General features: G+C 36.4%; 1 protein-coding gene across 1 annotated transcript in view; it reads right to left on the reverse strand.

Moving 5' to 3' along the window:
- The window catches only part of LOC111047693, a 409,014-nt gene that overhangs the window by 250,906 nt on the left and 130,910 nt on the right, over nucleotides 1-27,198 (reverse strand). Inside the window, exon 2 of the mRNA XM_039430135.1 lies at nucleotides 19,555-19,705. Within this exon, the coding sequence (XP_039286069.1) occupies nucleotides 19,555-19,699 (145 nt within the window). The 5' untranslated portion in view covers nucleotides 19,700-19,705. The remainder of the gene's footprint in view (nucleotides 1-19,554; nucleotides 19,706-27,198) is intronic.

Consider the following 27,198-nt stretch of genomic DNA (forward strand, 5'->3'; position numbering starts at 1 on the left):
TAAATTGGAGTTATTTTTATTAAATTACTAGCAGGTAACTGAGCTACGCAAGAGTCTAATAAAAAACTGACCCAATGAAATCTCAAGTCCATTGTTTACTTTCCTTGCCCTATAGGTAAGGAAAGTATTGCTTTCCGAAAAAAATTAAGGTACCCCAATTTCCAAATTTCTATGTTTCCAGGTCCCCTGAGTCCAAAAAAGTGGTTTTTGGGTATTGTTCTGTATGTGTGTGTGTGTTGTGTGTGTGTGTGTGTGTGTGTTGTGTGTGTGTGTGTGTGTGTATGAGTGTATGTGCGTCTGTGTACACGATATCTCATCTCCCAATGGACAGAATGACTTGAAATTTGGAACTTAAGGTCCTTACCCTATGAGGATCCGACACGAACAATTTCGATCAAATAAAATTCAAGATGGCGGCTAAAATGGCGAAAATGTTGTCAAAAACCGGGTTTTTCGAAATTTTCTCGAAAACGGCTTCAATGATTTTGATCAAATTCATACCTAAGAAAGTCATTGAATTGCTCTATCAACTGCCACAAGTCACATATCTGTAAAACTTTCAGGAGCTCCGCCCCATCTATGGAAAGTTTGATTTTAGATTCCCAATTATCAGGCTTCAGATACAATTTAAACAAAAAAGTCCAAGTGGAAAAGATTGAGAATGAAAATCTCCACCATTAATGTTCAGTACCATTTTCATCTAAAATAAGCTCAAAATTCGTGAAAATGTGATTATTCAATTGCAAACTGGTGGCATCTGTTGATTCTATTAAATCATTCACTATGAAGAGATAGCAGACCTCGTGTGTCTACAGCGTTATTGTCCTGTCACCAGCTGGCTCATATATTTGAATAGTAGACTTGAGATGCGCGGGAACACTAGCGTCAGGTGATCAATTTTCTTAACGGCAAGGAAAGTTGTATGAGTGCGCCACACCAAATTTTTAAAATTGTTTAAAAAACCATAGTATATGTCGAATCGAATGAGAAACACTAAAACGAAAAGGGGAAACTGAACCATGAAATCCTCAATCAAATATCATTTCCAGGAGGATTAAGCTCCAAACAACAGTCATGGTTATTCAAGAAACATTTCTCATTTAAAAACAGCACATTCACGAGTGTGATAACACCCGCATTCATATAACGCCAGCACACTGAATATTATTTCAATATTCATGTGTTGGTCATCTCTTCCCCGGATTATTCTTGAATCGTGTCGCTGCAAATGATTATCATTTCATCTTTCTCTTACACATGCCTTCTCTATCTAGTCTTCTTCCTTTTATCCCCATTCATCCTACACCTATCCTTCTCCCTCCCATTCTCATTCATATATTCATGCTTCTCTTTCCTTTAATTCTCCATCTATCCTTCTTTTTCTAATCTTCACTCATCCCATATCTATCCTTCTTCCTCTCACTCTCATTCATCCTTCTCTCCTCCTTTTATTCTCCATCCATTCTTCTTCTTTCAATTCTCACTCATCCTATATCCATCCTTCTCTCTCACTTTCCCCTATTCTCTCCTTATTTGTAGCACAGTATGTTTTGTGTGTGTTCTGTTCAGAAAAGAGACTGTTTGCAAAAAGGTTTATCGCCAACATTAGAAATGGAACAGTGTGTCCGTTTCACAACTCATTCAAGCCCCAAAAATCCTCCAAATCATCCCCATTTTGGGCCCCCTTCCCTTCTCAAGGTCTCAAAATGACCAACTCTGTACGGAGTGAAATAGAAAGCTTGCTCTGCATTTGTGTTCTCTCTCCAGAGTGAATGAAACCCCACTTCAAAAATGTCTAATATTTTCAACATCAATAGTGAGGTCCATGTTATAATGGCAGTGGAGAAAGATAGGGAAACAACGTTGCCAATCCTCTGTCTTGTCAATGCCTTCTATAGACGGTAGCTGATACAGGTTTATTGATGTAATGTTGACTGTTCGTTCTTGTTTGAAATAATCAATTATATTTTACCAAGCAAAAAATTATATTCTTCATTGATTCCATAATAAATCTTCTTAACCAATATGAAAGATTAAGTTAATTAATTATTAAAACTGTATTGTTAAAAGACGAATGCAGAGCAAAGCGAGAAAGAGACAGTGCTATCTGCTTTGTTGGATGATAGACAAGAATAGCAATACCATTGCTAATCAAATACTGACATTATAACGATGACCTCACTATGATTTCACTTTACTCAACTATTGGCTGTTATCGTGGTAATAAAGCTGGTATTAAATTTTCCAGCTTGTGATTAGTCGAATTGTGTTCTATCAAATTCGAATCGTTCAAAGAAGACATTGATTATCTCTCCAATCTGAGTTCCAACCCAGCAAAATCGATCAACAAACGAGTGAGTTATGATAGTTTTTCATAACTACTAGCTGATTATAACTATCATGATTCATGAGATAAGATGTATTTTCTTGATCAGTAGTTTTCGTTCAAGAGATTAAAATGTCTTATTCTCTATTGATTGATTCAATAATTATATCATCGGAATGATAGGGAGAGAAAAAATAAGGTAACCTTGTTCTATTCCTCTCCCAAATCTAGATAAGGTTACACATAGTTCGAAATAGGTCAAGTCTTGTATAGTGAGGTTCACATTATAATGGCAGTGTACGATTGACAATACTGTTGCTGTCGTTTTCTATCATACAACAAAACAGATAGCACTATTTCTCTCTCGCTTTGCAATGTTGTCTATTTGCCAGAATATTTTATATTTACTTTTGACAGTGACTGTACAAAACTGAACAAACCATATGCTCAGCCGCCATTTTTTTCCATTCTATCAAAATACTTGAGTACACAAGTCGTATATTTGATTTAAAATGCATTTTTGAAACAATGAAATAATTATCAACATTACCTTATGAGAAACACAAATTAAAATACCTGAAATGACATTTTAAAAGTTGATAACTAACCATCCTAGATTTCATCCATGCTTAAGTTAGCCTACCCGTATAGGTTAAACCTACTCGTACCGGTATAAAATAATATTGAAAAGTTATTTCAGAACTAATCCATTTAAATCACTTATTTTTGAATAGAATTTCTATTATTCTTAGAGGAAGTTGGAATAGAATACCTATCAAATAACTCAATTTCTGTTGTTTTGAAATTTAGATTGTTGTATCACAGTTTTTCAAATTAGCCATCATTTCAGGTTTGTATAAAAATAAAAATCTGATCTCAGTCATGAAAGCGAATTTTTGAATCAAATTATGAAGAAATATATTTTCTTGATCAATTTGACATTAAATATTGATGTTTTTATCAAGGAAATGATAATTATTATTAGAATAAATTGAATGGGATGAATTGAGTAACAGCTGTGTACAGTCAGTGGCAAAATGGAGAGACTTGGCAACGTTTTTCTCCTATCTTTCTTCACTGCCATTATAACGTGGACCTCACTATAGTCTTTCACTCCTTGATTATTTTCATAACGTAGATTCTTGAATATAGATGCTTGAAAACCAAACATAGAGGAAATATTTCACATTATTTCCACTAAAATAGGAGATATTCACATATTAAAGAAATGAAATAATGAATATTTCTTCATTTTCATTCATAATACTTCAACTCCTCAACTATTAGATCTATGATGATAATAATAATAGAATCTAAGAGCTCTATCAATGATAATTTGCAAGTCCAAATCGGAGGGGATCACGGAATTAGAGAGGGGTGAGTTTGACGGACGCTGCTGCAAGTGAATGGGACAAAGCGACCGATTCCTAGATCCCTTCGGACCCCCACAGTTTCTGGAATAATGAGAAGAAGGCCAGGAAGAGCATTGAGATCAAGATATAATAGAGAGATGATAGAATGAATGAGGGAGAGAAAGAGAGAGGAAAAGAGTGAGAGGGAGTGAGGGAGAGAAAGGAAGTAGGGAAAAGAGGATGTGAGGAAGAGAGGGTGAGAAAGGTAGAGAAAGGATGAGAGGGAGGGAGAGGAGAGGGAGATTCGAGAAGATTTTCTTTGATTGGGGCAGAAATTGAATGGACCTATCAGAAACAACTGGTAGCTGTCATCGGATCAATTTTCTCTAAGATGCTTTTGAGCTCTGGAATTCTAAAGACCTACAATCATATTATTTATTCCTTGAGAAATACAATCAAGTATTTCGAACATTCTTGTTTTCAATGTCTGAGTGCCAGTTGCACAAAAGCTGGTTTAATTTTAACCGTGATTAATTTCATGAGAACCAATCAGAGAAGCCGTCTTTTCAAAAACGCCTTCTCGGATTGGTTCTCGTAAAGTTGACCACGGTTAAAATTCAACCGGCTTTTGTGCAACCAGGACTTACCATCTAGTAATTTTCTATCTAATCCAGTACAATTTGGTTTAGTATGTTCTCATTGTTATATCATTTTGATGTGGTTTAAATTAAATCAATTTACCATTTACAAACAATATATATACATGATTGTTATATTGTTTCATTAGTGTTTTCATTATTATTTTAGCTGATAGTTCTACATAACAACTCACTGTTAAAAAACATATGTTCTAGTTTCCACCATAATATCCTCTCTATAGTGAGGTCCACGTTATAATGGCAGCGTTTGAATAGCAATAGTATTGCTATCCTTGCCTATCATGCAACAAAGCGGATATCGCTATCTCTTTCTCGCTTTGCTCTGTTGCCAGAATTATCGTCTTTTAACAATGTAGAATTAATCATTAATTTACGAAATAATTCATCCCAATTATGGAAATTCATTATGAACGAGAAAATGAACTATTTCAAACGAGAATGAACAGTTAATATTACATAAATAAACCTGTATCAGCTACCGTCTACAAAAGGCATTGACAAGCAAAGGATCGGCATCGTTGTTCGCCTATCATTCTTCACTGCCATTATAACGTGGACCTCAATATATTAAGGTGCGTACAGATATACGCGCCGCGAACATGAGCAATTCACTTTTAATCAGCTGATGCCAAGCTTTTTATATCTGTATCTTACCGTTTCTGTAAAAATACATAATTATATAGTCAGCTGATTAAAAGTAAATTGCTCATGTTCGCGGCGCGTATATCTGTACGCACCTTTAGGCTACATACTACTCTAAAATATTCACCAGACCCTCAACAGTCAAGTTATAATAATAATAATAATTATTAGTTCAACGCAACCGTATTTTGTAAGGTGTGCTAATACGGGTATTATAGGAAAGTACACTTTCATACAGCTTTTGCTGGCCACCAAAAGTTTTGCCATACCAAAACTCACTAGAAATTATCAGCATCTTTCATAAGCCACGTCAGTGCTTCCTATTCAAACAATGCTAAAATTATAAAGTGAATTTAAATACAGGTGTTTGTGAGTTGGAGAGAGCTTTACTGCCAATGAGCTGTTTTCCACACTCTTCTTCCTCTACTCCCTCCTCTTCCTCATCTTTCTCTTCCTCTTCTTCTTCTTCTTTCTTCTTCTTCTTCTTTCTTCTTCTTCTTCTTCTTCTTCTCCTCCTCCTTCTTCTTCTTCTTCTTCTCCTTCTTCTTCTTCTTCTTCTTCTTTCTTCTTCTTCTTCTCTTCTTCTTCTTCTTCTCTTCTTCTTCTTCTTCTTCTCCTTCTCCTTCTCCTCCTCCTCCTCCTCCTCCACCACACCTCCATTCTTCACCATCTCTTACCCCCTTCTTTTCCTCCTCGTCACCCCATCACTTCTCCACCTCCTCCTCCTACTCCTCTCCTTCTCCTCCTTCATTATCTTCCCTTCCAACACTTTCAATTCTCTTCCTTCTCCTTCTTATTCTCTCCTTTCTCCTCCACCTCCTCTTCCTTCTTCTCCTCTCAATCATCATCCTTCATCCACCCCCTGTCCTTTTCCTTCTCATTCTCTTCCTCCTCTTCCTCCTCCCCCTCTTCCTCTTCCACTCCTCTTCCTCCTCATCCACCTCACAGTCTCAAATAAGCCACAACTTGGTGCTAATAATACGAGAAAAGCCTTCTCAATTTTCACACTCGGGTCTGAAAACACCCTTCACAACAATTAAGTACCTAAAGTGTGGTCCACGTTATAATGGCAGTGGAGAAAGATAGGAGAACAGCGTTGCCGACTCTCTGCCTTGCCACTGCCTTCTATGAAGGATAGCTGATACCGGTGTATCTAATGTGATATTAAATGTTCTTTCTTGTTTAAAATGATCCGTCAAGAAAGAATATTTTTTCCAATGATTCAATCCTAAATTTATTATAATTGAGAACAAATACTTCTTCTATTAATTTGATTTCTACATTTTCCAAAACAGATCTGGCAACCTTGCGACGGTAGAAAAGGATAACGCCATCTGCTTTGTGGAATGATAGACAAGGATTGCAACACCAATGTTGATCAGATACTGCCATTATAACGTGGACTTCACTATAGCACTGTAGGGCTACTTATATAAGAGCTAATCCCACCGCATGGAAACGAGAAGGCAATTTGTCTTTTGCAGCGTAAATCCCCGAAACAGCTCCGGGCTAATTTTTGCCAGATGAAAATTCAATTTGTAGCAATATTAGAAGTGAGAGACGCCGGTAGTTATGAATAAAAATAATATTACAGTTATGGCTCCATTCCGAAGGTGAAGTGGCTGGATATGACGCTACAACACCGGTTATAATTCAGGGTAATTGCTGAGGTGTTGAGTTATTTCAGGGTTTTTTTCTCTTCTACTGTTGCCTCATCATTCTTTATTAGTCTCCTTTCTCATGCTTTTCTATTTTCATAAGGAATTTATTCTGTGTTGCAACGTGTGTTGTATTTCATTTTGCGTTTTGTCTCTTGCCTCTTGTACCTTGCCTTTTGTGTTGCTTTTGAGTTGCCTCTTGTCTTGCCTCTAGTATTGGTTCTTGCCTTGCCTCTTTTCTTGTTTCTTGTCTTGCCTCTAGTCTTGCCTCTTGTCTTGCTTTCTGTATTGTTTTTTTTCCTACCTCTTGACTTGTTTTTTTCTTGCCTCTAGTCTTGCCTCTTGTCTTGTCTCTAGTCTTGCTTCTTGTCTTGCCTCTAGTCCTGCCTCTAGTCTTGCCTCTGGTATTGCTTCTTGTCTTGTCTCTAGTCTTGCCTCTAGTCTTGCCTCCAGTCTTGCCCCTTGTCTTGCTCCTTTTGTGCCTCTTGTCTTCTTTCTTCTCTTGCCCCTTGTCTTGCTTCTTGTCCTGCTTCTTTTCTTGCCTCTAGTCTTGCCCCTTGTCTTGCCTCTAGTCTTGCCTCTAGTCTTGCCTCTTTTCTCACATCTTGTCTTGCCTCTTGTCTTGCAACTTCCCTCTCGCATCTTGCCACGCGCCTCTCTCCTCTTTCAACTTGCCTCTTCCTTCCACGCGTCTTTGCAATTTTCATTTGCTTATTTTCCTCTACCTAGCCACCTTTATTCATCAACTAATTATGTACTCAATTATAACACACGTTACATCCACCAAATTAATGGTGGAAAGTGAGCAGTTATAATTATTATTCCACCTTGTAATAATAATATATCCAAATAAACACTCAGAGAGATACAAGAGACTGCAATAATGATAATTGCCTCTGAAAAAATGATTCCTTAGTCGTAAAGTTGATGGCTAAATTTTCGGGAAGGGTGTTAACTGTCTACAAGTATGGTTAATTTGATGTTGAGATGAGTACTTTTTCTACTCCTGAATATTGTTATGGAGATAATTTCATTCCCGTTTTTGCGATATTATTTTTTAGAACTGTTTCGTGAATAATAGAGGTTCAGAATCTGTAATGTCCATGGAAGGCTCTCTCACACTAGACGTAAATAGTAGAGTGAGTCATGATATTATTCTATAATATCAAGTGTGTGAGAGCCTTTAACAATGTACTGATGACTTCAGATACTTTTTTTGGTGAGATATGATAATAATATCATATAAATATTATTCATGATTGATAAAACACTAGAAAATTTTCCGAAGATGACACTATGAATGTTGAAACATGTTTGTAACTTTCTAATGAATAAATTATTATTATTAAACGAAAATCCAAATTAAATGCTGTAATTCACCCCGAAGACTTCTGCTACTGCAAATATAGACAACAGGGTAAACAGCTTGATGGAAATTCGATGAGCGCTACTATTCAAAAATTATTTGTCAGCCCGGGAATCGAACCGAGTACCTCCCAATCAGGGCCTCCCCAATATTGGGAGGTACTGGGTTCGATTCCTGGGCTGACAAATAATTTTTGAATAGTAGCGCTCATCGAATTTCCTTCAAGCTGTTTACCCTGTTGTCAATATTTGCAGTAGCAGAAGTCTTCGGGGTGGATAACAGCATTAATTTGGATTTTCGTTTAATAATAATAATTAATTCATTAGAATTTGAATAATTATTGCAATATCTCAGTAATTTCATCTGTTTTGAAGAATTCATGATATTTCTCGACAATATTGTATTGTCTTATTATGTATTGATGAACTTGTAAACTACGATTGAACAAAGGTGGTGATATTCCAATTTGCAAAAGAGAGTTGAACTGAAAAATTAAGGCTAGCCTATAATTAATTCGGGAAAATTGTCTACACGTAAACAAGGTGAAAAGCAGGTGAAAAGCAAGGTGTAAACAAGGTGAAAGCAGTTACAGTCTAATAGGAAATAGCAAAAGTACTAGCATAGACTAAGTGAACATGGATATAAAAATAGGTATGATGGGCAAAGGAAAAATAGTGATTGAGAAAACAAAGAGAAGGAAATTTGAGTTTGAATTACAACCACAAAAATGACAAATGATCATAAAATACAACAGCTGCCATTTTTCCAAGTTAGATCTCCAGGAAAAGCTTCAAAGTTTGTGTCACTTTGAGAGCGAGGTTCATCGATGTGGAAGGGTATACAACCCCAAGGATAAGATAAACCTATATATTCTCTCGGCGATACAACCCTAACTGGGGTTTACTGGTTTTATGAAGAATAAAGACGCTATTAATCAAGAAGGTTGTCTCACAGATGCTTCAAGGTTTATGGGGGAGAAATCTGAAACAGGACCTATAATCGGATGAGTAATTTCAATGAACATACTTCATAAATTTCGTTCTTTCTACTTCTCACCTTTGTTTTTATTTCTCTTCTTTGTCCGTCTTTCTCTACACATTATTATCCCCTGCTCTTCTCTTCATTATCCTCTGTTCTTATCCTTCTTCTTTCTCATTTTCTTGTTGTTCTCTGATAGTCTCTTCTTTGATCCCATCCTCTACATGGAATATTTACAAAATCTGACTCTTACACCCCATGAAACTCGCTCAATCTACTACCCACATCTCTTATTTCTCTTTTTCCCCTCCTCTCTTCCTCTTTCTTGTTATCGCCTGCTCTTCTCCTCTTTGTTTCCATATTCTACTTGACGTTTCTTATCTCCTGTTCACTACTTCTACTTCTTTAGTTTTTTCTTGGTTTCATATTGCAATTTTTGCTATTTCTCTCTCTTTTACTTCCTCACCTCTATCTCAAGATTCTCTCCCTCTTGTCCCTCCTTATCTTCATCTTTATACCCCTGGTTTTCTACATCCTTTTTTTTCTCTCGTCCTCCTACTCCTCCTCCTTTCCCTTATATTCCAATAATTCTTCCTGTTATAAAAAATTTATTTTCTCTTGTTTTCCCAATCTTAATTATTTTCCACCCTATTACCTTTACCACAAGTTTCTTCATTTCCTTCTTCTCGTCATCTACATTTTTCTTCTCCTCCTTCTCCACATTCTTCTCTTTCTTCTCCTCATCTTCCTCTTCCTCCAACAACTCTATTAGTTATAATTTTTTTTTCTCTGAATCCGCTATTGGTTCGATACTACTACATAATTTCCCATTTTCTTGAAAACCTTACATCTCTTTCTCTTCCTCCTCCATCTCCTCCTCCTCCTCCTTCTCCACCATCATCTTCTCCTTCTCTTGCTCCTCCACCTCCCCTATTCCTCATTACTTTTCATCATTCTTCTTTATCGTTCTTCTATTGGTTTTCTCATTCTCCTGCTTCGCCATGAACTCTTCTTTCAATTCATCTCCTTTCCCGTCTTCTCCCCACTTCTCGTCTTTGAAATCCTCTCCTCCCCCTTCTCAACTCATTCTCCTTCGTCGTACCCCCCACAATCCTTCACTATTTTATACCTCATATTCTCAATTTTTTCCAACCAGTTATTCAATTTTTTCTTGTAGAAAAATTTCCCTTTTTCACTCCATTACTTAATTTCATAACCCTATTTTCTCCTTACTCATTTCTTATTCTCTCACTACTTATTTCTTAATCCACTCTTTCATTCTCTCATCCACTCATTCGTTCTCTCTCTATCTACTATTCAACCTGCCACCTGACACCCACTAAGTACAGCACAAAACAGAGCCGCAAAGCACGTTCAACCATTTTTCATTCGTGTTGTGACTCGAATTGAATCAAGTCCCAAGGGGTGGGGGGTGGGGCAAAGGGACTTGAAAGAAGTCTTTTCAAGTTTTCGGTGAAGTCTTTCAAGCAGCGTGGTGACTGTGGGCTGTGGGCTGTGTTCTCTTCTTACCAGCATAGCAGCATACAGCAGTGGCAAAGCATTAGAAATAAGAGTTGAAATTAAGTTCTGTGCAACTCGAAAAGCTAATCCTTTTAGGCGTGTGGGGGTTGTATGACTCTCCAATCTTCTCATTTCCCTTCCCAGATCGTTCTCTTCTTTTTTTCTACTTCATCTCCTCCTTCTCTCTCTCCTTCTTCCTCTTCTTTTCCTTCTCCATAATCTTCTGCTTTTTCTCGAAAAGCTAATCCTTTTAGGCGTGTGGGGGTTGTATGACTCTCCAATCTTCTTATTTACCTTTCCAGATCGTTCTCTTCTTTTTCTCCCACTTCTTCTCCTCCTTCTCACTCTTCTTTTCCTTCTCCATCATCTTCTGCTTTTTTTCTAATATGTTTCTCTGACTCTCCAATCTTCTCATTTCTTTCATCAGTTCTCCTTTTCCTTCTTCTTCTTTCCTCCTTCTTCTCCACCTTCTTCATCCCCTTCTCCTTCACCTTCTTCTTTTCTACTTCTTCTTCTCCATCTTCTCCTTCCTCTTCTTCTTCTTCTTTCTCTTCCCTTCCTTCTCCATCATTTTCTGCTTTTTCCCTAATCTGTTTTTCTGACTCTCCAATCTCCTTATTTCCCTCACCAGTTCTTTTTTTCTCTTCTTCTTCCCCTCCTTTATCTTCTTCTTCTTTTTTCTTTTTCTTTTTCCACCTCTTCTTCTTCTTCCAATCCTTCTTCTTCTTCCTTATTTCCCTCACCAGTTCTTTTTTTCTCTTCTTCTTCTCCTCCTTTATCTTCTTCTTCTTTTACCTTTTTCTTTTTCCACCTCTTCTTCTTATCCTTCTTTTCCTTCTTCTTCTCCACCTTCTTCATCCCCTTCTCATTCACCTTCTTCTATTCTACTTCTTCTTCTCCATCTTCTCCTTCCTCTTCTTCTTCCTCTTTCTCTTCCCTTCCTTCTCTATCATTTTCTGCTTCTTCCCTAATCTGTTTTTCTGACTCTCCAATCTCCTTATTTCCCTCACCAGTTCTTTTTTTCTCTTCTTCTTCCCCTCCTTTATCTTCTTCTTCTTTTTTCTTTTTCTTTTTCCACCTCTTCATCTTCTTCCAATCCTTCTTCTTTTTCCTTATTTCCCTCACCAGTTCTTTTCTTCTCTTCTTCTTCTCCTCCTTTATCTTCTTCTTCTTTTACCTTTTTCTTTTTCCACCTCTTCTTCTTCTTTTTCCTCTTCTTCTCCTTCTTCTTCTTTCCCTCCTTCTTCTTCTCCTTCTTTTTCTTTTTCTCCTCCTTCTCTCCCTCCTTGGCCTTCTCCTTCTCCTCCTCATCCTTCTCCATCACTTTCTCCTTCTTCTTCTCCATCTCCTGCTTTCCCTTTTTTTCCAATACTTCTAATGTTATTACTTTTTTGACTATATCACTTATTCGGTGGTGGAGCATTACTAACAGCACAGAATTAATAATAGCATTTATATTAATAATAGCAATTATAAGAGTTTTCTCTGCTAACAGGTAATGGAAGCAATGTCCAGTCAGAGTCAAAGTTACGAAAAAATCTTCTACCGATATTTTCTGTACGAATCTTTCAGTAGAAACTAGAGAAAACAAGATAATTGTAGCATTTGGGACGTTTCTGCCTGATTTCGAATAGCAATTTGGTGATGGCCAAAACCTTTGTTCTTCCACGAAATCTTTATTTTCGAAATTCTGTTGTAAAGTGAACCGTATGTCTGAAATTCCTTTATTTATTCATTTTATTAGATTGAGAATGTTGGAATGTAAAGGTGCGTACAGATATACGCGCCGCGAACATGAGCAATTCACTTTTAATCAGCTGATGCCAGGCTTTATATATCAGTATCCTACCGTTTCTGTAAAAATACAGATTTAGTCAGCTGATTAAAAGTGAATTGCTCATGTTCGCGGCGCGTATATCTGTACGCACCTTAAGAGCTCAATACATAAGTCCATATATATAAAAGCGAAATGGCACTCACTCACTCACTGACGGACTGACTGACTCACTTACTCACTCGCAGAACTAAGAATCAACCGGACCAAAAACGTTCATATTTGGTAGGTATGTTCAGTTGGCCCTTTAGAGGTGCACCAAGAAATCTTTTGGCAATATTTCAACTTTAAGGGTGGTTTTTAAGGGTTTAGAGTTCGTCTTTTAGCATGTATGTTCTTCTTATTCCAATCTCTCAATTATAATTGAAAAATGTCCATACCATATGTTAATATAGAACTATAATCTAGAGAGTACCTCCTCGAAACAGTTGTTAACTGGTAACTAAATTAATAATTTTGTCAGGTTGGCATTAAGTTGAGTTGACTTTGTTAGGTTGGCACCAAGTTCAAGATTGAAATGCATTTATCGCGGAAAAATTGATTAGGCACTGCTACTTCAATCACAGCTGTTTCTGGGAATATTATATCGCCCGAAGCGAGCCCGCTGATCCAATTTTTTTACGGGGGTCCAGGGGGCGGAGCCACTACCTCCGTAAACAAAGCCGTAGTGCATTCGTGTGACGTCAGCACAGGTAGGGCTCCTACACCAATCAAAATTCGTTGATTTCAGCTGATCTATATCAGCTAGTGTTTTTATTGGTGTAGGAGCCCTACCTGTGCTGACGTCACCAGAATGCACTATGGCTTTGTTTACGGAGGTAGTGGCGGAGCCCCCTGGCTACACGGATATGGCGAGCGAAGCGAGCCTGATGGCTAGTATATTATAACTGTGTGTTAAAATAGAACTCGACCAGTTCGATTAATTTGTATACTGATAACAGTCAGCTGTTTTGATTTTACAATACTTTCCCCCATTTCCTGAAATTTTCAATATTATTTTCCTAGATTTCTATTAAAAAGAACTTATCATTACGATTCAGGTCTCTTTGACACATCCAAAATCAGGAATTTTAAGGTGATATAAGGCCTTCTCTTAGAATAATAATGTGTGGAAGAGAAATAGTCAAAAGGGACTCAGTCGCATTTATTTTCCTCGAAATGTTTATCAGACAAAATCCAATTTCTGAGGAACGATTTAGGACACTAATCAATCAAAGAATCGATCAAGAATGTGGAAGTTTGTCTCCAAGCTTCAATTGACAAAAGAAAGCTTGCCAAAAGTGACAATTCTGTGGCCAAGTAAACTTTCAAAATATCTGCCAAGTATCTACTTAACTTTATTTGGTAGCCTATGTGAGCAGTTGATCGAATTGATAGGATTCTGTCAATCGTCACTGTATAGACAAGATTCTCCTATTTTTGGATAACTGTTGGGATTCTATGGTGAGGTCCACGTTATAATGGCAGTGGAGAAAGATAGGAGAAGACCGTTGCCAATCCTCTGTCTTGTAAATGCCTTTTATAGACGGTAGCTGATACAGGTTTATTTATGTGATAATAACTGTTCATTCTCGTTTAAAATAATCAATTATTTTTTTTAATAATCAAATAATGAATTTTATTGATTAATATGAAATATTATGTTAATTAATTATCAATTCTACATTGTTGAAAGACGAATCGCAGAGCAAAGCAAGAAAGAGATAGCACAATCCGCTTTGTTGAATGATAGACAAGAATAGCAATACCATTGTTAATCAAACACTGCCGTTATAACGTGGACTTCACTATACAGTAAGCTTCCACCTTATGTTGGATTTCTGCTGGGGAATCTGAAAGCCAAATGAGTATAAAAAACTTATATTTTTTCAGTATTTGATTGAAATAATCAGGTCACTCCAAGACTAGACATATTTTTAATTGGAGGCCCATCTATCTATGGCTATAAGTTTGGTACCAGGCACAGTCAAAGCATTCAACCAACTGCCAGATAAGCAAAAACTAATTTCGTGTCTGAGAATACAGAACAGAAGTACAAGCAACTGAGATTAAGAATACAACGTCAAACTGAATAAAGTTTGGCCAAACTTGGATCAAGTAATGAGATCACGATACGAATATGAATTCCAGCAAACACGCTATCAACATTATTATGCTGGCTCCCAAAACCGCAATAGCTCTTTGTTTACTTGGAAATTAGTCTACTTCTAGAAAGAGTTGGAGATGTTTATTGTATTGTACTTCTATCATAAAACCACCTTTAATCACTTTTAAAAATGTTTATCCCACTAAAATGAGAGAATTGGAGTGTAGACTAACATTCAGCAATAGTTCAAATTGTCTTAATTGCTTTCAATAAGTTTCAGACATAAAATTGTCTCAATTGCTTTCAGAAATGATGTTCTGTGATGATAGAATCACTTAGTGCCAGTTGCACAAAAGCCGGTTGAAATTCAACCGTGATAATTCCATGAGAACCAATCAGAGAAGGCATCTTATCAAAAAGACCTTCTCTTATTGGTTCTCGCGAAATTAATCACGGTTAAAATTCAATCGGCTTCTATAGAACCGGGCCTTAAACTTCCAACAATGGTTGAGAGATTGTTTTGATTTCTTCTGATAACTTTTAAAAATAATTACAACCATTATCAATAACTTTCAGCAATGATAGAATATAGTTATGAAATATATAGAAGTTTATAAAAAAATTGTGTGTGGAGCTCTCTGCGGAGTGATAAAACAGTTTTAAAAAAAAAATTGACACTATGTTACATGAACAATTTCCTAACTACTCTATGAATGAGTGGTTTTAACTTAACCTCAATAATGTCCAACACCTCATCATCATATAAGACCAGAAATAAATCAGAGCCTGTAAGGACAATAGTCATAATTCACAGAGTGGCCCGTAGTTCATCTTTATTGATTGTTTCATTTATTTATAGATTGATTCATATAATAAGTACCTATATCATCAGAATGATAGGGAGAGAAAAAGTAAGGTAACCTTGTGCTATTCCTCTCCCAAATTTAGATAAGGTTACACATAGTCCGAAATAGGTTAAGTCTTGTAGTTGTTCACTTCACAACATTTTCAGTCCTCAATTATTTTCACAAAGTAGATTTTCAAATTTCGATGCTTTAAAACCAAACATAGAAGAAATATCTCACATTATTATCACTTGATAAATAATAAATGCCTTTATTGAATGTAATTGCATTACACTTATACAATTAATATACAAAAGTCATGCTGGCATATACTCCATGGCAAAGTGCCGTCAGAAGGAGTTGGTGAGCTGTTTTTCACATTATTTTCTTTAAATCAAAAGAAAATTAATTTCATAACATGAAAATTTGAAAAGAAAAAATGAGAAATAGAGAAAGGAAGATTTATACAATGAAAGAAAAAAAGAAGAGCAATAGTACCTTATGGGTATAATTAAAAATTGAATTCCTGGATCTATACTTGCACGCATCTCCGCAGTATTGTCCCACTAGCTTCCAGTTGTCGCCATTCAGATGTACCTTCAGCTCAGCGACGGAGAGCAAGGTCTTCTTGAAGTATTGTTTTCTGATTTCTGCAATAACCGGGCATCTGGCTATGAAGTGGATTATGTCCTCTTCCTCCTTCATTTGCAGAGAGAGCAGATCCTCACGTCCTGTCGGTGCGAGTAATTGTTCAGGTAGATAAGCTCTGTCCTTGACTTCATGAACCACTCAATCCATGAAAAGTCCACCGGTTCGTAGATGTAATTGGTGAATGGAGTCAGTTCCGGATACAGGGAGCATCTCTGGCTTCTCCGCAGTCTGCTATTGAGTCCCTCTCTCAGCCCCTCGATAACTTTAGTAACAAGTGCTTCAACATTGCCCACAAGGAATTCTGTTGCCTGTATGCCATAAGCTATCTGCATATCCGTCCAGTCTCTGTATACAAATATCTCCTTCTCAATAATCTTCTTGAGCAGAATTTGCGGGTATCTGTTATTGGGCAGATTGATGCATCTCTTCATGTACTTGAAGTGGAGCCCCAATGTATAGACAATGTATATCCAGAAGACAGTAGTTTGGGGCCCACATCGGCAGGTTGAATACCTTCTTCAGGAAAAGGCGTTGAGCTTTTTCCACTTCCTCAAACATCCGTTCTCCTCATACTTGTGCGCCATAACACACTACAGATCGAGCCATCGCTCCAAATACTCCCAGCTTTGATTCGAAGGGGATTTTTTTCTGTGAGAACAAAACATTTAAAATATCTATGGACATTCTTGCTGCTGATGATCTCTCCCTGAAATGATCTGTTAATGATAATCTAGATGTCAAGGTCATTCCTAGGTCCTTGTAACTGTTTACCACTTCAATTGGTTCGTTGTTGTACCTCTAAACATCATGCCTACTCGTTTTGCGTCCTTTCCTGAAAATCATCATCTTTGATTTGTTCAGATTAACCTGCAGGCTCCAGTTCTTGCAGTATCCTTCCAAGCCAGCTATCTTCCTTCTCAAGGAAAGTCTGTCCTTAGTGATTTATTATCACTTAATATCAATCCATAGAGGCATGAATTATTTATACCTGAATTATCAATAATGTACAACACCTCATCATCATGTAAGACCAGAAATAAATCAGGGCCTGGAACGATTATAGTCATAATTTACAGAGTGGCCCGTAGTTCATCTTGCCAGCGGCTATTAACAGCTTGGCTAATTGCTTCTTGAAACCTAATTAAAAGCGGCTCAATTGATTAGATTTGCGGTTGCGTTGAGAGAGAGAGAGAGGATGAGATTGAGAGAGTGTAGGTGTGTGAGTGGGAGAGTGTGTGTTGGTGAGATATAGTTATTGAGTGATAGTGAGAGGAGGGAGATAGTGAGAGTGAGAGACATAGAGTGATAGAGTGATAGAGAGATAGAGTGAAATGAGTGTGAGAGAGAGTTTGTTGACTGTTTTGAGTAAAGTGGTGTCTCATTGAATGATAGCCGGTTGATGAGTTATTGCTCATTTGAACGGGGTCTGTTTGGTGAGGTTGTTTGTTTAGGATCTTCAGGGTAGTTTAGAAGGCAGTGGCCCTTTAAAGCCCCCCGTGAGGTAGAATTAGATCTTATTCTGATTTCAGCTTTAACTTACTTTGTGTAAGCTGAGATTGAAGATGTTTCAATTTGTTTTTCAGGTTGATGCTCATATGAGCATTTGCTTGAACATGGGATTAAACATGAAAGTGTCCATATTCTGAATGGGATTCGAACCTACAACCTGCCTTAAAATTCATCAATCAATGGAATACTCATTCATTTTTATTTTATCAATTATAGTATATTCAAGGTTCTTGAAAGAGTGAACATTGGTTGTAATAATATTTATTTATTGATAACTTTGGAGTACAAAATAAACAGTAGTTCTGAAGTGTTTCTTCAATCGTTTGTTCCATATCAATGTAGCCTGAGCCCTTAAGGTTGTGTAAAGGCTGAAAATAAACTTTCTACTCTCGATATTTTTCCAAGTTTTTTAATTTGTATATCATCAAGCTATCAAAATGAAAAAGTTTTCTCGAGAAAACATTTTTTTTCTGATCATTACTTTTTGAGATATGAGCGCCTAAAGTTCAAATTTTTGGGACAGAACATTCCAAATTCGGTATAAGATAAATCCATGAGATTTGAAGGATAGATTCTCCATGGAATTGTTGATCTATTAAAACAAAAGTTTTCTGAAGATATCAATTTTCAAGATAGTTATTTAATTTACTGAAAATAACCAAAAATAACTTTTAGTTATTTTTGGTGAATTGAATAATTTCTCCAAAAATTGATATTCTCAGAAAATTTTTATTCTACTAGATCAACAATACCATGAATAATCCATCCTCTGAATCTCATGGATTTATATCTTACCGAATTTGAAATGTTCTGTCCCGAAAATTCAAACTTCAGGCGCTCATATCTTAAAAAGTAATGATCAGAAAAAAATGATTTTATGAGAAGACTTTCTCATTTTGATAGCTTGATGATATACAAATCGAAAAACTTTATACAAATAGAAAAAAAATATGACGAGTAGAACGTTCATTTTTAGCCTTTGCACAGCATTAATAGGGAAAATGAGATGAAATATAATAAAATAAAAAAAAAGCTACAAGCAATGTCGAAGAAAAACAAGACCTACTCTTGGAAATCAGAAAATAGTGAACTGTTTTCTCTCAAAAAGTTCACAAAGAACACAAAAGATTCACAAATTCACACAGATTCACAAAGTGCACAAAAAGGTTGCACAATTAAGTTTTAATCGTGGTTAATTCCACAATAACCAATCAAAGAATTCGTCTTAAAAAAACCTTCTCTGATTGGTTCTCGTGAAATAATTCACGATTAAAATTTAACCGGCTTTTGTGCAACCAGGCCTTAATCTTCTAATTGGATAATATCATCCAATAAGTCGACTTGTTCCATTTTGGACATTTAATTTCCTGGAAAAGTAGAGTTGAAGTGAAGCTGGTTGGGTGGATAAAACTACATAATTTCTGAATATAATGCAAGTATTTTCTATTTTTTCTTCGCATTCAGCGATGTATCATAAGTCTCTTCTTCTTCTTCAGCTTCAATCATTCGATGGTAGACAGCTTTCCATCGTTTTCTGTCCAGAGCTGTACTTTTCAGTTGGATGTAGCTCTGGATCCCTACATCCTTGCTAACCTGTTCCAGATATTGTAGCCGGGGTTAACCATGAGCCCTTTGTCCAATTGTCTATTATAAGTCTCTCAGGACCGGTTTCTAAGCTCGGTATTTAGCCAAGCTCTAGACTTTGAACTGTTGAAGTCAGAAAATTGGCTTTCCGACACGGGGTGTAGACTAAGTTTTTATGACTATATTTATTATTTCGTCATTTTTATAATTGGAAACGTTTCTCCTTGACGAAATTGAACATTATCAACTAATTCTGAATAGCTGGAACACTATTCTCTGTTTTATTCTATTCTATGTTCAATTTTCTAGTTTTTCGAAATTCCATTTGAACGTGGACTGGGACAACGCCTCGTTTCGGAAAGCCAATTCCCTGACTCCAGCTGTTTAAAGTCTAGAACTTGGATAAATCTCGAGCTCGGAAACCGACCCTTAGAATAGTAGAATTGAATGAATTATTTGATTGCAAGTTTTCTCCTTCAATGGATGATCCAGGGAGGAGATTATAAATTGAGGTATAATTGATCGAAAATGATAGTTTCTTACCAGCTAGACGTCCGTATCGCTGGAACATCCTCTCGACATCAGTTTTGCTGCACTGAAATGTGTTCAGGTTTCCGACAAACACACGAGAGTTGACTGCCTGCGGGTCCTGCGAATTGGTCTGGTTGCCCACCTTACTCATCTTCATTGTAGTCTGCAACAACAACGAAAAACAGGAAAATTATTGAGGAGTTTTAATTGATTTCAGGTTGAATCATTAGGAAAATCATAGAAGAAAAATACTCTAGGATGATCATGTCCTCCATGATAGCTTTATTTATTTATCAATTCATTCAGAATTACACAATTTACAGAAAAGTACTTTATTGACTTAACTTTACTTTATTTATTCCCTCCATTTTCATATCAGTATCTGTGTGGGTGAGAGAACTGCTTCATCAAGTTTAGAAGTTTAGAAGATTCGAATGTATTGGCAATTGTATCTGATAGTTTTCCTCACCAACTATCCAAACCTATACTATATTCTACTATACTATTGTATAATACTATAATAAAGGAAAGAACTGGTTTATACACATACGGGATAGGAAAATTATGTTTGACGCATCATCACGTCTGAACTACTGGACTAATTAACTTGAAATTTAGCATATAGATGCTTGATTAACCGAGGATGTTTATAGGCCTATTTTCAATTCTTCAAGATTTCATCACGTCAAGTTTTCAGTTTGTCAAGTTTTAAAATAGACCCTTGCGGAGCACGAGTTACCTGCTAGTTAACCAATAAAGTTTTCAACCCTTTTCGGGATTCGACTAAGTTCTAGACTTTGAACAGCTGGAGTCAGAAAATTTGCTTTCCGAGACGGGGCGTTGTCGTAGTCATTGTCATAGTCACGTTTGAATTAAATTAAAAAAATTCGAAAATAACACAGAATAAAATAAAGAGCAAATAGTGTGAGGTTTCAGCTATTTTGAATTATTCAGAAATGTTTAATTTGAGTGCAGAAAAAATTTTTCTCGCACTAGAGCGTAAAAGTGATTGTTTGCGTTCTGTAATGAGTGCAGGAATGGACACTTTTCAAGGTAACTGTAGGAAAAATATATTTCTTGGCGCATAAAGTAAAGAGAGTTGATCTTGATGATCAATGAATGAAAAGCTATTATTATAATTAACTATATCGGTATCAGCTATAAGAAGAAGAAGTAGAAGAAGAAGAAGAAGAAGAAGAAGAAGAAGAAGAAGAAGAAGAAGAAGAAGAAGAAGAAGAAGAAGAAGAAGAAGAAGAAGAAGAATGTCCACGCCAATAAGGTTAACAGGTCCTTCAAGTGTGTTGGTGTGTGTGTGTGTGAGAGTGTGTGATTGTCGCACCGCAAAGCACGTCACACAATGTACATATATATATATATATATATATATATATAATATATATATATATATGTATGTAGAGGCGTGCTTTATCGGATTTCACCTCCTTCCTGCCTTTCTTACTTCCTATGCGGATAATTTGATTTGCCGCCTCCTTAAGTTTCCCTTTCTCTCCGACAAAATCTCTCTCCTTCTTCTTCTCCTTGTTCTTTTTCTTCTTCTTCTTCTCTCCCTCTTCTTGTTCTTCTTCTTCTTCTTCTTCTTCTTTTTCTTCTTCTTCTTCTTCTTCTTCTTCTCTTCCCCTTCTTTACCGTCTTCTTCATCTTCTCCTTCTTCATAACAAACTCACCAACATCGTCCTCTCCACTGCATCTTCTCATCATCCATATCCTTTTCTACTTCTTCTTCATTTCTTCTTCACTTGAGCAAATTCACTCTTTCGTCCTATCCTAGTCTTACCACTTCTTCCTCTTCTTCTATATTATATCTATCATACTAACATATCTTTCTCCACTGATTCTTCTCATCTCCTCTCTCTTCATCTCTTTTCTATCATTCCTTGCGCCATCTATTTTTTCTCTTCCACCGTAATTTCCTTCCCGTCTATGGCTGCTCCACAGGTAGATGGAGAAGAAGTAGAAGATGGAGAGGAAAACGATGAAGAAGAAGAAGAAGAAGGAGGAAGAGTAGAAGAAGAAGAGAGAGAAGTACAAAAAGAAGATGATGAAGAAGAAGACAAAGAAGAACATGAAGGAGAAGATGAAGAAGAAGAAAGAGAAGGAGAAGAGAGAAAAGTAGAAGAAGAGAAAGTGGAAAAGGAAACGAATGAGGGAAAGGAGAGGAGAGAATGATCGAAAAAGGTGAAATGGAGGTGGATATGAATCGAGTTGAATTGAACAAGTGTTGCCTTCATCGAGGGCGGAGTTAGGACTCCGAGTCCTCTGTGCTTCACAACTCAAACAAGCAGTAGAATAAGTGGAAGAAGGAGAAGTAGAAGAAGAAGGAGGATACAGGAAAGGGGAGGAGAAGGAGGAGAAGAAGAAGAAGATGGAGAAAAAGAAGAAGATGAGGATGATAAGAAGGAGAAGAAGAAGTAGGAGGATGCGAGGTAAGAGAGGAAGAGAAAAGAACAAAAACAAGAATAGAAGAAGAAAAAGCGGAAGAGAGAGAGGAAGAGATGTATATTTGAGGAAGTAACCCTTTCTTGAAGTGGCCTTTACAGTGTTACAGTGTCGTAGAAACATCAACAGGTGGAAACTCCTGCCGAGCTATCACATAGACACTCCGACTTTGCTCTTTTTTCCAAGTAAAGTGATTCTCTCACTTTTTCTCTCTCTCTTCCACTCTGTTCACTTCCTCATTGACCCACTGCATTCTCCTATCTTTCATCCGCCTCTTCCTCTCCTTGTTTTTCTGTTTTATTACACCCTACCTGTGCACAACCATGCTGTTTCTATTCGATTCATTCCATAAAATCGTAGTAAACTTAAAAGAAATTTCCTCTTTGTTTCTTATAATCTTGGGTTTCTCGAGTGTGGTGATTTTCTCTCTCACTGTATCTTTAAATCTCTCTCTAGATGAGGTATTCAATTAATCAGTCAATCAATCTCTCTCACTCATGCTTTCTCCGAAAATAGTGATTCTCTTTCATGTAGGCTTACACCCCATTCTTCTCTCATCTTCCTCTTTTTTTTCTCTTCTTCTTCCCATTCCTCTTCTTCTTCTTCTTCTTCTTCCTCTTCTACTTATTCTTACTCTTTTTCTTATTCTTATTCTTATTCTTCTTCTTCTCCTTCTTCTTCTTCTCCTCTTCTTCTTCTTCTTCTTCTTCTTCTTCTTCTTCTTCTTCTTCTTCTTCTTCTTCTTCTTCTTCTTCTTCTTCTTCTTCTTCTTCTCCACCACCTTCTTCTTCATCTTTTGTTTTCTTCCACCGTACTTCTGCCACAACTATGCTGTTTCAATTCCGAAAACTGAAAAGTTTCCTCTCCTTCTTTTACAATCTTGCTCCCTCTTTCTATACTGCTTCTTCTTTTTCTATTCTTCCATTATCACCCATTCCATACTCTCCTTCTCACTCACATTGTGTCTCCAGCTTGCCTCTTATTTCTTGAAATCGCGAACAATCTGAAAAGAAATATTTTCTATCCTCTATCATTCTTCTACATTCCTTTATTACCAATCGTTCCATCCTCTTCGTCTTGCTCTCTGTTCCTATTCTCTTTCTCTATTCTCATTCCTCTATTATCAACAACTCCATTTTGTGACTCCTCTGCCTCTCCTTTCTTCAATCGTAATCAGTCTGAAAAGAGACAGAGTTTTTCTATTTCTTCCCGGAAACTAAGAGTTTTCTCTTTTATTTCGACATTATTGCTCCCTCTTTTTATCATTCTTCTTCTCCTTTTTCTATTCATCGATTATCAACTATCCTATGATCTCCGTCTCACTCACTCACTTTGTGTCTCTAGCTCTGTATGTCGTTCCTTGAAATCGTGAACAGTCTAAAAAGAAACAGTTTTTCTTTTTCTTCCCGAAAACTTAACAGTTTTTACTCTCTTTTCAACCTACAATCTTGCTTTCTGTTCTTATCCTCTCTCCTTCTTCCACATGCCTTTATCACCAATCGTTCCATCCTCTTCGTCTTGCTCCCTGTTTCTATTCTCTCTCTTCATTCTCATTCCTCTATCATTAAACACTCCATTCTTCCACTCATTTTGTGACTTCTTCTCTGCCTCTCATCTCTTATATCGTGAGCAATCTGAAAAGAAACAGTTGTGCTATTTCTTCCCGGAAACTGAAAGTTTCATCTCTCTTTTTCTACCTACAATCTTGCTACCTGTTTCTTTTCTCTCTCCCTATTCTTATTGTTCTATTATCAACCACTCCATGCTCACACGGATTTTTTGCCTCCTACTCCTTCACCTCCTCCAGCTCCTCCTCCTTCTCCTTCTCCTTCTCCTTCTTCTTCACCTTCTCCTTCTCCTCCTCCTCTTCCTCCTACTCCTCCTACTCCTCCTACTCCTCCACCCCCTCCCCATCCTCTGTATTCTCCTTTGTCTCCTTGAAATCCTTGAAATCGTGAACAATGTGAGAAAAAGCAGAGGTTTCCTTGGGAAAGAGAGTGGAAACGAGTTAAACGAATTAGAGGTCGGTCATCTGGTCACTCAATGATTGCGAGCTGATTGTGTTCTTGCCTCTGCTTCCAGCTCTCAGAAACCTATGGTGAGGTTCACGTTATAAAGGCAGTATTTGATTAACATTGGTAATGCCATCCTTGTCTATCATTCCACAAAGCAGATAGTGATATCATTTTCTAGCTCTGCAACGCTGCAAGATGATTTTTAACAATGAAGAAATATAATGAGCTGACAAAACATTCAATCTCAATTATGAAAATTTATTAATGAATCATTGAAAATATATATTCTTGACAAATAAAATATAATTGGATAAAAATAGAAATAAAAATAAAAATCTCAGTTCCCTTCTTGAATTATTTAATCACAGCATGTTTCAACATTGATGCAATTTTGAAGTGATAATGTTGAAGATATCATTTGAAAATGGCATCAATGTCCGAAACATATGTGATTAAATAATTCAAAAAGGGTACTGAGATCTTTATTTTTCTTTCTATTTTTATTACAAGTAGCCCTATACAGAAAAGAGATATATAATTGGATATTTTGAACAAGAATGAACAGTTAATACAACATCAGATATACCAGTATTAGGTATATAGAGTGCAGTGGCAAGGCAGAGAATCGTCCACGTAGTTGTTCCATCTTTCTCCTCTGCCATTATAACATGGACCTCACTATGGTACACGAATTCAATAGCTATTCCATCCATCTATCGGTTAACATGATTACAAAAAGGACATTTTATATGGAATGAATATTCAAAGGGAATAATGATCTTAAACTTTTGAAGATAATAGTAGGTAACCCGTGCTTCGCAAGGGTCCATTTTAAAACTGCAAAATGAAAACTTGACGTAATAAAAAATTCGAAATTTGAAAATAGGCCTATAACCATCCTCGGTTAATAAAGAATCTTTATGCAGAATATCAAATCAATCAGTCCAGTAGTTCAGACTTGATGATGTGTCAAACATAATTTTTCTACATCACGTACGTGTATGAGCCAGCTCTTCTCATTATTATAGTAAAGATGATGGATAAATGGATGATTTATCAGTATCTTTGAATTAGAATAACTTTTGAACAGTTTGAGAAATCGGTGCGGTTTTCATGCGACAGAAAATCAGTTATTTTTATTCGAATAGGATCCCCAATCATACCTATCATCTAGTGTCCCTTTCAAAAGAAATGTTCAGCTGCTTATATACAACAATTGAAGCATGACAGATTGAAAACTTGACGTAATGAAATCTTGAAGAACTGAAAATAGGCATGAATAACCATCCTCGGCTAATTAAGAATCTATATGCAAAATTTCAAATTGATCAGTTGAGTATATTTCAGACTTGATGATGCATCAAACATAATTGCCTATTCCTTACGTGTATAAGCCATTTCTTTCCTTTATTATAGTATGGAAAACTGAAGAATACATAATACTTGAAAGCCTCACAGAATCATATTGATTTCTCCAATACATCAATAAATTTTAGTTCGATTAGGATCCTCCTCAATTTGAATCAGGCAGCCTTTTGTTTTCCCAATTCTAAAAAAAAAAAACTCGTTTCACTGGGAATTTGTGTCTGATAGTAAATTATAACTGAAGAATATGAATTATTACTTATTTTATTGTGATCTATTCATGTTTTTCTTATAAAATTCAATGATAGATCAACAGCATGAAGACTATGTCCAATTCATTTGTACTGGTGGCAAAATCTCACATTAAAAATAATTATTTGATAAAATCCAAGTTCAATTGTAATGAAAACAAATTCCTTCGAAAAATAATTGATATTAATACGTTTTGAGGGAAAAAATCAAGAACAAAAAAATTGGGAAGCATTGGGATTCGAACCGAGGAACCATCGCTCCGTAAGCTAGCGTTTTACCGTTGTGCTACACGGCCATTCAAAAATTATATTCTTGTAACAGCATTATAACCTCCTCATAAAAAAACACACTTTGGGCTGTAACAATGTAGCCTATGGAACTTCATGTACCGTAGCATAGATGAATTTGAACATTTATTCTGAAAAATCTAGAAGGAAAATTGAAATTTGGGCTTCCAGGTGCACAAGATTGATATTTTCAGAATCTTATGTTCAAAATTTGGAGATCTTAATCATTCCGGTTTTTCCGGTATGCAATCCACAAGTTGACATGTTTTGATGCAAACAAACGAACAAACACAACTCTACTCTCTCTTATTAAATAGAAGCGTGATAGTTGAAGAAATTTGAAGATAGTAACAACTATATTGAAACAAGACTGGAAATACGAATTATAGTGACGTGTACGTTATAATGGCAGTGGAGAAAGATAGGAGAACAATATGCCAATCGTCTGTCTTGTCAATGCCCTCTATAGACGGTAGCTGATACAGGTTTATTGATGTAATATTAGGCCTAACTGTTCATTCTCGTTTTGAATAAACAATTATATTTTATTGAGCGAGAAATTTTATTTTCCATTAATTTCATAATGTTTTTTATGATTAAGATGAAATATTATGTTAATTGATTATTAACTTCACATTGAAAGACAATTTGGCAACAGAGCGAAGTGAGAAAGCGATAGCGCTATCTGCTTTGTGGAATGATAGACAAGGATAGCAATAACATTGCTAATAGAAACATTTACATTTTGACGTGAATCTCACTATGGATATAAAGTAGGGAACAAGAAATCGAAGATAAAACCAGAGATAAATGATAGCTAGACAGGATATCGCATAGTTCGTTAATTTCCCAAATTTCAAGCTGATCTCATCTTGAATCAAGTCGACTACTGTCTAAAACTTACTGTTTTGTTGGGGTGAGAGTGTGAGAACGGCACAGTAGGAGAGATTACCATCGTCACATAGCTTCTCGTAAAGAGCATCAAGGACTATCGGCTTGAGTTAACAGTGATATTTAGAACGCCATACAGCATGGGATTATCTTCTATTTATGACTAGCAAGTAACCCCGTGCTAAGTAAAGGTCTAATTTAAGACTTGACAAATGAAAATTTTACCTACTGGAATCTTGAACAGCTTGAAATAAGCCTATAACCATCCTCTGTAAATCAAGAATCTGGATGAAAAATTTTAAGTTAATGAGTAGTTCAGATGTGATGATGCGTCAAACATAATTTTTCGCCACACTGCACAGAAAGCAGCTGTTTTTCAGTCCCTACGT

Source organism: Nilaparvata lugens, chromosome 6, assembly GCF_014356525.2.
Source record: "Nilaparvata lugens isolate BPH chromosome 6, ASM1435652v1, whole genome shotgun sequence".
In the NCBI taxonomy this organism is placed as follows: Eukaryota; Metazoa; Arthropoda; class Insecta; order Hemiptera; family Delphacidae; genus Nilaparvata; species Nilaparvata lugens.